This window comes from Anabrus simplex, chromosome 1 (assembly GCF_040414725.1).
Source record: "Anabrus simplex isolate iqAnaSimp1 chromosome 1, ASM4041472v1, whole genome shotgun sequence".
NCBI classification, from domain to species: Eukaryota; Metazoa; Arthropoda; class Insecta; order Orthoptera; family Tettigoniidae; genus Anabrus; species Anabrus simplex.
This window is the reverse complement of record NC_090265.1, coordinates 535,388,852-535,402,566: the sequence shown is the minus strand read 5'-3', so window position 1 is coordinate 535,402,566 and position 13,715 is coordinate 535,388,852. Positions and strand designations below refer to the sequence as shown.

General features: G+C 39.5%; 1 protein-coding gene across 3 annotated transcripts in view; it reads left to right on the top strand.

Moving 5' to 3' along the window:
- The window catches only part of Tsc1 (tuberous sclerosis 1 protein hamartin), a 442,531-nt gene that overhangs the window by 317,100 nt on the left and 111,716 nt on the right, over positions 1 to 13,715 (top strand). For all 3 annotated transcript variants that reach the window (XM_067135484.2, XM_067135485.2, XM_067135482.2), the window contains one exon: positions 6,740 to 7,027. In XM_067135484.2, coding sequence (XP_066991585.2) covers positions 6,740 to 7,027 — 288 coding nt within the window. The remainder of the gene's footprint in view (positions 1 to 6,739; positions 7,028 to 13,715) is intronic.

Genomic DNA, 13,715 nt, shown 5'->3' with positions numbered 1-13,715 from the left:
TCTTGCACCGCCTTGCTGCTAATTACCAGCAACTAGAGCTGGGTCGCGCGACTCTGGATACTGCAAATCGAGTCCTGGAGCGGGCAGAAAATTTCTAACTTGGGCAGTTTTTATCGTAGAATGACGCGGGAAACGGCATATTCCATCTCCTGGATATCATGACATACCATAGGTGACGTTGTGAACGGTCACAATACGTTGGAAGTAACAAACGTGAAAGTAGCAAGAATGATTGCTGGTACAAAAGGTGGGAACAATGGCAGGAGGGAGGAGATAAAGGCTAATTTAGGAATGAACTTGATGGATGAAGCTGTACGCATAAACCAGCTTCGGTGATGGGGTCATGTGAGGCGAATGGAGGAGGATAGGGTACCTATGAGAATAATGGATTCTGTTATGGAGGGTAAAAGAAGTAGAGGGAGGCCAAGATGACGATGGTTAGACGCAGTTTCTACCGATTTGAAGATAAAAGGTATAGAACTAAATGCGGCCACAGCACTAGCTGCAAATAGAGGATTGTGGCGACGTTTAGTAAATTCACAGAGGCTTGTAAACTGAACGTTGAAAGGTATAACAGTCTCTAATGATAATGTATGATGTATGTATGTAGCGAATTGTCGTTATATAAGAATTTTTCGTGATAGTCGGGTAAAACCCCACACACATAATCAGTATGTAATGGCAATCCGTTTGTTTAAAACTTGCGTTTTTGCTGATTTTCATACTGCGGCCTACTTGTAAGTTATTTTTCTAATACCGCAACAACGTGAATGCGGATGTTCAATTTCATTCTGAAAAATTGGAGTAGGATCACTCCAGTGGCTTCTGCGGCAAACTTTTCAGATTTCTTATTCAAACAACTTAACCTCATATGTATCATGAAAACATATTTCAAGCACAAGTGGAGTAATTATAACCGTTTCACCATAAATTACTCGGGAACAGCCTTTCCGAAATTTAACCAGATGGGAGAAAAATACAGTGTAACCTCGTAGTGCGCATTCCTCATTAAGGCAAATTCTCGCTTAGCACGTCGTAAATTCGAAGTTCCGATTCACATCGTATTAAATCTATTTAAAAATACATCTTTTATCACGTCACATAATTCATTATTATCGCTCAGTATGGTCACATTTTTCCCTGCCCTGAAATTGTTCTTTATCATCTCTTCTGAAAGGAACATGATTCCCAACACAGATTAGAGCCCTCGCCACAGGAGGCAGGTCGTGGAAAGTTATATGAAAACTGGAAATGTCCTTGGTTTCCGGAAGTTTAGAGAGTAAATTATAGCTTCAGAAAGCAAGCCATTAGCCTTAGGTAAGTTCAGTTGTGCTCTCTGGTTTTCATTGATATTGCTGAATAACACAGTAAACTTGTTTGTGCTTATATTTCGCATTCCATTCAGATGTTAGAAATGTATTCTGTGTTGAGTGAGGCTGTGAACGGTAGCAATGATTTGTCGCATAATAGACTATGTAAGAATTAGAAACATAATCATAGGAAGTTGACTAGCATGGTGCATGTTTGTCTTGTGGTATTCCCATTATAGATACTGAAAAAGTCCTGGAATAGTTTATTAACGATGTCAAATCCAGGAAGTGGACGAGCATCTGCATCTTTCAACAGTGGTGCATATGTGGAGACTCACACCGTCGAGTTTCGACTCGAGTCGATTGAAATGTGTGGCATTCAAGATAATGGTCAAATTCGTTTATCTTGCACATGGCTGAGTTTAAGCGCGAAATAATTCATGTTGGAAGAGTGTGATCTGCAATAATGCGCTGATATTTTACGGTGTCCCACTGCAAATGTTTTAGTATTTGTTATGTATTTTACACACTGTAAGCCCCAGTGGGAAAGGTTTTCATATTATCTCTAGTCTTTTTCACGCCTTTTAATACTTTCATCGCATCTTCCGAAACAGTAGATAGCCTATATCTTTCTCTGTACCTGTACATACACAACGTAAAATGCACGCATGTCGGGAAAAAGAACATATTAGGTGGTTCTACATTCGTGTTAGGTAGTTTTTATTCATGTATACAATAGTACGTTTTCTCTCTTAACACATTATCTTTCTTTGTCCCCTGCAGAAACGCCCAACGAGGTTTTACTGATTAAACTAACCTCCGAAACAAGTCACCCACTCTGCGCCGTATCGTGAGGTTTATCACACTCTTGCGTAATTTCAGTACATAGTATTAAAATGAAACTATCATTTGCTTCAGCCCTTATTTCTAATGAGTTAACTACTGCTATTGGCCATGTTATTTACGCATTTATTATGAAAACACATTCTCTTTCATTTCAAATTGTGCTTATAGAACACCAGTCGGCGAGTATTACTAAGCGACTCTGATATTGCCTTTGAGTTCAAATGTCGACGAGAGAGCTTGCAAATGCACATAGCGAAAAATCTATACCGAAGACGATCGATCACATTCAATATAATCACTGGAGTACTCGTTGGCTGAATGGTCAGTGTACTGGCCTTCGGTTCAGAGGGTCCCGGGTTCGATTCCCGGCTGGGTCGGGGATTTTCACTTTCATTGGTTAATTCCAATGGCTCGGGGGCTGGGTATTTGTGTTGTCCCCAACATCCCTGCAACTCACACACCACACGTAACACTATCCTCCACCACAATAACACGCGGTTACCTGCACATGGCAGATGCCGCCCACCCTCGTCGGAGGGTCTGCCTTACAAAGGCTGCACTCGAGAAATAGCCACACAAAATTATTATTATTATTATTATTATTATTATTATTCTTTCGAATGGGCCACCAGAGGACCACGTGCCAATTTCAATTCCTTCTTCTTTGTTCTTTCCTTTTCTTCCAGTACGCTTTCATCTGTTCACTATGTTTCTTCTTTCTGTCTTCAGACCACTTTGAACCAGTCGTTTTTACTTTCCTACCTTGGAATCCTTCTATTTTCAATACTTTTAACCGAAAGCCTTCTCTATTATTTATTTCTTCTGTTGTTATATTGTTTTTTTCTAAATCCTTTCTTACTTCGTTGACCCAGCTTGTCGTTGATTTCTTACTCCACAAATATCTGAAAATCTTACTGGTTAATCTACTATCTTGCATTCGATATAAATGTCCAAAAAACATAAGTCTCCTTTTCCTCATTACATCTGATATATTTTCTATTTTTTGATATATTTCAGCATTACTTCGTAATTTCCAACCTTCTGCTGTGTTTTGTGGGCCTAATATTTTCCTCATGATTCGCCTTTCTAGTATTTCTAGCTTATCTAAATTATAGTTTAATGCCAGACACTCGCTTGCATATAGGCATTCTGGCTTCACTACTGTGTTGTAATGCCTTATTTTTGCATTTTTGGATAGGCATCTTTTATTGTAGATATCTTTGGTGACACCATAAGCTCTCTCCATTTTATGTACCCTCTCCTCTACTGCAGATTTTTCTAAACCATTTTCTTGGATTATTTCCCCTAGATATTTGAATTTTTTTACCCTCTCTATTTGGCCAATATCTGTTTTCAGAAATTTTGGTGCATCCCAAATATTTGTTAAAAATTTTGTTTTTTCTGCAGAAATTCTTAAGCCAGTTCTGCTGGCGATTCTTTCCAAGACATTTACTTGGGTTACAGCAGATGTCACATTTTCAGAAAGTATTGCAAAGTCATCTGCAAATGCAAGACAATTTATTTCAATCCTTTTGTTTCCTCTTCCTAACCTTATCGGTGAAATGTTGAGTTCAATAAGTTTTTCGTTCCAAATTCTCACTATTTTCTCTAGGACACAATTAAAAAGAATTGGGGATAGTCCGTCGCCTTGTCGTACACCAGTTTTTATTTTGAAAGGCTGTGATATCTCTCCCAGAAATTTCACTTTAGAGACTGTGTCTGTAAGTGTTTCACGGATTAGATTTGCCAGTTTAGACTTTATGCCAAATTCTCGAATTATTTTATATATAGTTTCTCTGTCAACAGAATCAAAAGCCTTTTTGAAATCTACAAACATGACTACAATGTCCTTTGAATTAAGTAACCTGTGGCGAATTACTGACTTAAGATTAAATATTTGTTCTGAGCATGATCTTCCTTTCCTGAAACCACCTTGATATTCACCTAAATGATTGTCTAGTGTTGTTTCTACTCTGTTTAATAAAATCTTGGAAAATATTTTATATGCCACTGCTAATAAAGATATTCCTCTGTAGTTATTAACGTCCTGTTTATTACCTTTTTTGTGGAGTGGATGTATCAAGGCTACTTTCCATTCCTCAGGAATTTTTTCAGTTTTCCAGATTTCTTCAAAGAGTAATTGTAGCTCATTTGCTATATTTGGCAAGGACCACTTCAAAAGTTCCGCTGTAATAGAATCTTCTCCGCTAGCTTTGTTGTTTTTGAGGGTTTTAATTACTTCTTCAATTTCTTTTATAGTTGGTGGTATGTCTTCTTCCAAATTTTCATCAATATCTTGAAATTCTAATTTATGACTTGGTTCAGGACAGTTCAAAAGTTGATCAAAATATCTTGCTAATATCTCACAATTTTCAGTATTGCTTAGTCCAATTCTGCCGTTTTCATCCTTGAAACTAACATTTGTAGTTTGGTACCCCTTTAATTCATTCTTAAAAGTCTGATAAAAGTCACGGGTGTTATTTTTTATAAAGTTTTTGTCCATTTCTATAAGTTTCTCCTTTTGAAAGGCTCGTTTAGTACTTCTGATTATCCTTGCTATTATTATTATTATTATTATTATTATTATTATTATTATTATTATTATTATTATTATCGCTGGAGTGCATAAATATTGATGATGGAAAAAATTACGCACAGTTAATCACTCATAATAACGGATGCGTCAGTGATCGGGTTCTCATTGTTACCGAAGGATATTACACTATTTATTTATTTATTTATTTATTTATTTATTTATTTATTTATTTATTTATTTATTTATTTATTTATTTATTTATTTATTTATTTATTTATTTATTTACATAGTTTATGCCCACATTGGAGCACTTAAATCAAACCCAAATACATTTACGTTAACAAAGAATTAACTGAAGATTTAGCTTGCATAATCTTCTTCCTTTCTTCCTTTCTTCCTTTCCCAAAACCTCTTCATTCTGGCTGACCTGGCTGCCTTTTCTTCATCAGATATGACATATTGTTTGTGTTGTACAGTTTTTAATGACAATCTTATTTGTTTGTTCTTGAGAATCCTTTTTTCTTCTCTATTTTCAATTTGCTTCATTGTAATATTCAGCTCTTCTAAATAATTCTGAACTTCTTTAAACCAATTATTTTTTGTCTTACTTTCCCAAAAGTAATTAAATAGTTGTTTTATTATCCTATTATCATTTAATCTAGGAAGATGACAGGAAAGAGCTGTCATTATAACAGAATTCTTGCTATATGCCGTACTCTCTATAGTGGACTTTAACTATATTTTAAAAGCATGGAGTCAAAATAGCCTTCAAAACTTGTAACAGAAACACAGATAATTTACACAATACCAATTCTATTAATCATAGCAATAATTTCACCAAGTCAGCTGTTTATAGACTCAATTGTAATAATTGTAACGCATCTTATGTCAGTCAAACAGGTGGAAGCTTCCATACAGGATACTTAGAGCATGTTAATGCCATAAAATAAAACAGATTTTGAGCTATGGGACAGTATATGGGCGATACTATCAAACATTTTGTTTCACCATTTAATTCCTATCTTTGGTAATCATGTCTCAGATTAAAAGAATTCTTTCTTTTATAATCTCTTTAAATTCTCCTCTCAGCAGCAGTCTTTCTTTCCACATACTTCAACCCCACCTTAGACACCCCTTCACCCCTCCCTTCCCGTGCTCTCCCGCCCCCTTTCCTTCCCCTTCCTTTCTTATGCCCTTCTCTCCTCTCCCTATCTACTCCTTTGTTCACATGGCTTGCCTGCTTCCTCCAAGTCAGTGCTTGTTCTACATCAGACATTAGAGGTGAGCCTTATAAATAATTTTTTTCTCCTTTTTAATTTCCTTTCTGTATGTTTAATCATTCCTAATTCTGGCTATCATTTCCAGATTTACTCCTTTGCCTGAGGTCCTAAGCCAGCACCATCATTTTTGTTATTATTTGTATTTTAATGTTATAATTATTCCTGCAACATTGGCTGGTATACATATGTTTTAGTTATCACATAATCTGCTTAATTTTATTTGCCTGAAGTGGCTGAAACTATTCCCAAGACTGATGTAATATTATTTATTTGATGTATTGTATTGTATTGTCAATTTATTTCTTACAGTCCGAATTTATCGCCCTGTGACTACCATTTGTTTGAACCACTCAAACAAGACCTAGGAGGACAGCGGATCGATAATGATGCAAGTGTAGAAGAGTTCATGTGGAACTGACTCTGCACACATCCCTCTCGTTTCTATGAAGATGGCATCAGATACTCACCAATCCAATGGAGAAAATGTGTATCGAAGGCAGGACGCTGTGTAGAAAAGTTATTTCTATATGTGTTTCTTTTTTGTTGATTCAATAAATTTGAAGAAATAATTCCCGTTTATATTCGATCTGCCCTCGTGCTAGAATATGCCAGCATCACAGTCCTTCATGCTTGTAACATTTGGATTTTTTTGATGAATTAGTTAGAAGCAGTTCTGCAAGCCTAAAATGAGTGCTATAGAATTTTTTATGAAAAGTGATCTGTATTTAGTATTATATTGCATTTACTGGTCTGTTAAATATTTCTAGGATATTAGGCAGTTGACTGCTCGTCCACTACCAATAAATTCTCAAGCAGTCAGGGCTCTCAATTCATTTGGCTGTGGTAAATGGCAAGGCAACTTCACATCAGGCAGCTCTACCCCTTGTCACTCGCAACCATCATCACCTATGAAGAAGGAATCCTCTCCTTTCTCTTTCACTGGTGACAATAGTATAAGTGCTTTTGAACAACCTCGTAGAGACTCTACTTCAGAAACTAGGCGGGACATCATTGCAACGCAGAAGCTGCAGATGGTGCAACGAGATATAATGCAGGTAAAGTTTCCATTTTAAAAATTTAATGTTTATTGATACACTAGCTGAAGACAACCTGCTTTATTGTGTATTTTTTGTACATCTGCAGTATTCACTATATAATACAGAAGATGAACATCAAAAGACCGTGCCTTTTCTGTTTCCTCTTTTATTTATATTATTTTTACAGGGTACATAAATATCTTATACACAAAGTAATTTCATGAAAAACATTCTTATACACTACATTTGATGTCTTGTCTGGCGCATGCTCAGAGTTTCTACTTGTCCAACACGAGAGAAAGCAACGTAGAGCTGACCATATGTGAAACAGGAATCCTTCAAATTAACTCCACAATAGTGGAACGTTTGACCCTGGGCCTTATTTATAGTCATACTATAAGCTATTCTCACTGAAATTGTAATTGTTTGAAACAAAATGACAAAACAAAAACAAAAAACAAAAATTGAGATCAATAGAATTCTTGGTATGGAAACCTATTTTCCTTTTTCTTTGCTGGTTAGGATCATGCCTCAGTGATATTGTTAAAAAGCTGTTTCAGTAAGTATCTGATTTATGTTCAAGAATTACAGAAAATACTCACAGATATGTGTGTTTTGAAAGCAACTACTTATAACCTCTTTTACTGGCTTGCTGGTCCTAACGTAATTGAGGATTTTCTTTTGGGGTTTACTCCCTTAGCCTTTGAGGATCCCTCCTCATCCCACAAGGCAGTGGGTTCCATCTGTACTACCCCCAGAGGATTGGGTTGCCTCCTTCGCCACCTCCACCGTACCGAATCATATTCTCTGCTTTTGCTGCCGTTGAGGTCTTCACTAGTTACCCTGTGCTGGGATGCTTTACCAGATGTTACACACTGGGTCAGTGTGCTCTGGGACTCACATAGGCAGGGGCGCCACTCCCTGGGCAGGGCTGCCTCTAAGAGGGTCCCTACCTATTACCAAGACTGGCCAAACTGATGATGATTAACGGCTATTTTATACCAATATTGACCTATGGTATTGAAGTGTGCACCCTCACAAAAAGAGATCAATGAAGACTGCAAGCATCAGAGATAAATTTCTTAGATCCACCATCCAGAAGACCAAGATGAACAGGTAAGAAAAGAAGCCGGAATAAAGACATCCCTATTAGACCAAATTGGCACATCCAACTACGGTGATACAGGCATGTGATGAGGATGGAGCCTACAAGAACAGCCAGAAGAAATTTGGAAAGACAGGTGGAGGGGAAAAGACCTGCAGGAAGACCTAAAACCCGATGAATGGGCATGACCAAGGTTGATCTAGTTACCAGAGGATGGACAGTGGATGATGTTCTCCATGACAAGTTGTATACGGACAGAAAGAAGTGGAAGAGGCTCATTAACAGTACCCGGGAAACTGGAACTGTACAATGATGATGATGACGACGACTCACAGATGTACTTAAGTAGCAAACTGTTATGGTTCTGAGATCACCATACTCCTGCCAGATGAATCAAAGATGGTATATAAAACCAACGAGTACAGTGTTCTCCCCAGAAATATTCGTCAGCTGGGTGGCAGGAATTAGTAGCTGGGCGAGGAATAAATACTACATAAAGAATATAATTAAAATGTCAATTTATTCCCTTCAGGGCATTATTATTTATTTACATATTTTACGCCCACATTGGAGCACTGAAATCAATACATTTGAGTTAATTTCTTCTTCTTCTTCTTCTCCCAGAACTTTTTCATCCTCTCCGACCTGGAAGCCCTTTGTGTGTCCGATATAGTATATTGTTTCCGTTCAACTGCTTTTAGTTTGAGACTTATGCTTTTGTTCTTCAAAATCCTCTTCTCTTTTCTGTCTTTGATTTGTTGCCGAGTTATACCCAATTCTTCCAAATCGTCCTGAACTTCTTTGAACCAATTATTATTGATTTTATTCTTCAAAAAGTAATCGAATAGTTGTTTCAATATCCTGGTGTCTGCTAATCTTGATATGTGACAGAAAAAGGAAATTCTTCTTTTACGCATTGTAGATATTATTGATTCACATTCACGATAGACAATGTTGTTAGGCAACAATCTCCACTGTCCATCAACTTGGTGTTTTTTATTAATAATTGTTCTAAGAATTCTTCTCTCAGTTTTCTGTAATTTGTCTGTTGTAGATTTTACATTTAATTTGAATAAAGTTTCACTAGCATAGGTTGCCTCTGGTTTAACTATGGAATTATAGTGTTTCAGCTTAGCGTTTATCGAAAGAGATTTTTTTTATAGGTTGGCCAGGTAAGTCTTTGTGCTTGTTTAAATTTAGTTGTTCTGTGTTCTATTGCTTCTTTTTGCATTAATAATAATAATAATAATAATAATAATAATAATAATAATAATAATCCTATAGACTCAGCTATTGTGTGCAAGCATTTTAATTTGATGCTACCTAGCCGCGTGCTCATCAATTTCAACATTCCTTTTTACTCTAGGCGTACTAATGGCAGAGTAAATCGAACCTCCTTTGGGTATCCGAGGCTTAGTTCTAGTGAATTTTTTTCGGGTAAACACCAAATATATCATCAGATAAATTTTACATGCCAATATCATACGACATGAAGTGTCCAACGGACTTTTTTTCCACCCTTCAAAAATTTGACGACCTCTGCCGGGTTTGAACCAGCTATCTTGGGATCCGGAGGCCGACACTACCACTGATCCACAGAGGGCATTAACAATAATATCAGACAGGTAAACATTAAAACATTAACTGGAAAATTGATTTTAGTGTTGTCACGAACAAGACGTAACAGAATATCATGAACTTCTAGTGTTCTACTGCTCGTTCGTAATCAAACTCCAGGACTTACCACTCGGTTGCTGTGGAGTGCCATACAGGTATGTGTCATCATGAGGAATTGAGAGCTCCCGTGCGATTCCACACTAATCCAGACAACGCTCGCGCACGACACTAAAATTTAAACTCCTATATACTTGATGCAATTATGCCGATCATAATGAAGATTTATCATTTAAATAAATGGTTTTTTAGTATTTACATTTTAATTTGGAGCACGCAGTGATATATATACACTGACTGACAGAGCAAATGCAACACCAAGGAGGAGTGGTTCGAAAGGGATGAAAGTTGGGGAAAAAACAGAGACGGCACGGACGAATAATTGATGTTTATTTCAAACCGATATGCAGGTTACACAATGCGCACGGCATCGACTCAGTAGGATGTAGGACCACCGCTAGCGGCGATGCACGCAGAAACACGTCGAGGTACAGAGTCAATAAGAGTGCGGATGGTGTCCTGAGGGATGGTTCTCCATTCTCTGTCAACCATTTGCCACAGTTGGTCGTCCGTACGAGGCTGGGGTAGAGTTTGCAAGCGGCGTCCAATGAGATCCCACACGTGTTCGATTGGTGAGAGTTCTGGAGAGTACGCTGGCCACGGAAGCATCTGTACACCTCGTAGAGCCTGTTGGGAGATGCGAACAGTGTGTGGGAGGGCATTATCCTGCTGAAACAGCATTGGGCAGCCCCTGAAGGTACGGGAGTGCCACCGGCCGCAGCACATGCTGCACGTAGCGGTGGGCATTTAACGTGCCTTGAATACGCACTAGAGGTGACATGGAATCATACGCAATAGCGCCCCAAACCATGATGCCGTGTTGTCTAGCGGTAGGGCGCTCCACAGTTACGGCCGGATTTGACCTTTTTCCACGCCGACGCCACACTCGTCTGCGGTGACTATCACTGACAGAACAGAAGCGTGACTCATCGGAGAACACGACGTTCCGCCATTCCCTCATCCAAGACGCTCTAGCCCGGCACCATGCCAGGCATGCATGTCTATGCTGTGGAGTCAATGGTAGTCTTCTGAGCGGACGCCGAGAGTGCAGGCCTCCTTCAACCAATCGATGGGAAATTGTTCTGGTCGATATTGGAACAGCCAGGGTGTCTTGCACATGCTGAAGAATGGCGGTTGATTTGGCGTGCGGGGCTGCCACCGCTTGGCGGCGGATGCGCCGATCCTCGCGTGCTGACGTCACTCGTGCTGCGCCTGGACCCCTCGCACGTGCCACATGTCCCTGCGCCAACCATCTTCGCCACAGGCGCTGCACCGTGGACACATCCCTATGGGTATCGGCTGCGATTTGACGAAGCGACCAACCTGCCCTTCTCAGCCCGATCACCATACCCCTCGTAAAGTCGTCTGTCTGCTGGAAATGCCTCCGTTGACGGCGGCCTGGCATTCTTAGCTATACACGTGTCCTGTGGCACACGACAACACGTTCTACAATGACTGTCAGCTGAGAAATCACGGTACGAAGTGGGCCATTCGCCAACGCCGTGTCCCATTTATCGTTCGCTACGTGCGCAGCACAGCGGCGCATTTCACATCATGAGCATACCTCAGTGACGTCAGTCTACCCTGCAATTGGCATAAAGTTCTGACCACTCCTTCTTGATGTTACAGTTGCTCTGTCAGTCAGTGTATATACAAAAATAGTATGTATCTAGCATGTATCTGTGTTATGTCAGCTAGGTGGTCTGTTAAAATGGCAGGGCGGTGCGCCCACTACAATTGTCCTAGGGAGATCACTGGAGTACACATCTCAGCTGCTAGAGTACATTCTAGTTCCGATCCTTCCGGTACATTTTCACTCATTTTAATACATTTCGTGACGAAGTCTGCCAATTTCAAGTCCCACATCTCCCACACCACCACAGCTACAGATACGCAACCAGTATAGTGTACGAAGGGAGACTCGAAGCTAATAGCACAGACTAACACCGGTGGTCTGTAATGGGTAGTTGTGGATGCAAGGTGAAATATACAAACTCACATGTTTATTTGTGTACCTACTCGGCCAATTTCAGCCCTCACATCTCCCACACCACCCCAACTACCGACACACAACCACTATAGTGCATGATGGGAGACTCAAGGCTACTACCACACAAAAACATCAGCGGTCTGCGGTGGTTATTTGTGTCTGTGAATACGGACAAACACGTCTATATGTATATGTAGTTGATCACTTCCAACCCCCCACTTCTCCCACACCACCACAGCTACCGACACAGAACCTCTACAGTGCATGATGGGAGAATCCAGGCTACTACCACACACAAACTCCAGTTGTCTGCAATTGGTGTTTGTCCCTGCAAGGTGAAATATATGAACACACAGACGTCTATTTTTTTATATAGTAGGCCACTTCCAACCCCCACATCTCCCACGCTATCGCAGCTACCGACATGCAGCCATCATAGTGCACAAGTGGAGATCTGAGACTACTACCACACAGAAATATCAGTCTGCGGTGGGTAGTTGTGGCTGCAAATATACAAACATGCACTACATTTATACATAGTTGGCCAATTTTAACCTCCACATCTCCCATACCTCCGCAGCTATCGACACTATCACACACAATAATCAGTTGTCTGCAATGGATAGTTGTAGCTGGAAGGTGAAATATACGGGAAAACCTAGGGTTTTTTTTTTTATGTATTTGGCCACTTTCAACCCCCACATCTCCCACACCACCACAGCTACTGACACACAACCACTATAGTGTACGATGGGAGACTCGAGGCTACTACAACACGCAATCATCAGTGGTCTGCAATAGGTAATTGTGGCTGCATGGTGGAATATACAGGCACAGGCGTCTTTTTTTTAAAAAATATAGTCGGCCACTTTCAACCTCCACATCTCCCACACCACCACAGCTACCGATACGTAACCACCATTGTACACGATGGGAGACTCAAGGCTACTACCACACACAAACACCAGTTGTCTGTGATGGATAGTTGTGGCTGCGAAGTGACATACACGGACACGTGTGTCCATTTTTATATGTAGTCGGCCATTTTCAACCCCCATATCTACCACATCACCATGGCTACAGACACACAACCACCATAGTACACGATGGGAGACTCGAGGCTACTACCACACATAAGCATCAGTGGTCTGTGGTGGGTAGTTTGGGCTGCATGGTAAAATATACTGACACATGTCTATTTTTATATATATGTATAGATTTTAATTTCTTATTTTTAAAGATATGTCACATTTGGAAAGGAATTATAAAAACGAACTATTCATGGCTTCTGAATAAATTGCTGATTTTCAGTAACTAAATTACAGTATTATCCCTATTTTACACTTTTCAAGGGACCCTAACAATCCTGGTGTAAATTGGGGAAAGTTTAAATCATGGAAAACAACTTCTATATATTAAAAATGCTCTGGAAAAGGAGGGAAATGTTATACAAATGCATATTGTTAATTTATAGAGTATTTCAATCTTAATCCTATTACTTACCTCAAAGTTCTAATGTAAATTAACTGTGGATACTACACTACCTTTGTAATTCTGCTCATCCAGTGACCAGGAAAAGGGTACCGATAGGCAGTTAAACTATTGTGTAATATATTCTTTTAATCTGGTTGGTGGCGGCGATGGTGGTGATTATTGTTTTAAGAGGAAGTATAACTAGGCAGCCATCCTCTATTAACACTAATCAGAGAGAAAAAATGACAGAGGTCCGACACTTCAAAAAATGAAGGTATCGGCCAAAGAAAGACAAGGGAGTGAAAATGAAAAACTCCCATGTGTTTTAAATGCTCCAATACCGTCGGGGTCGGAAAAGAACAAGAGTTGACCAAGGGAGGTCAAATAGAACGGATGGAAGTGAG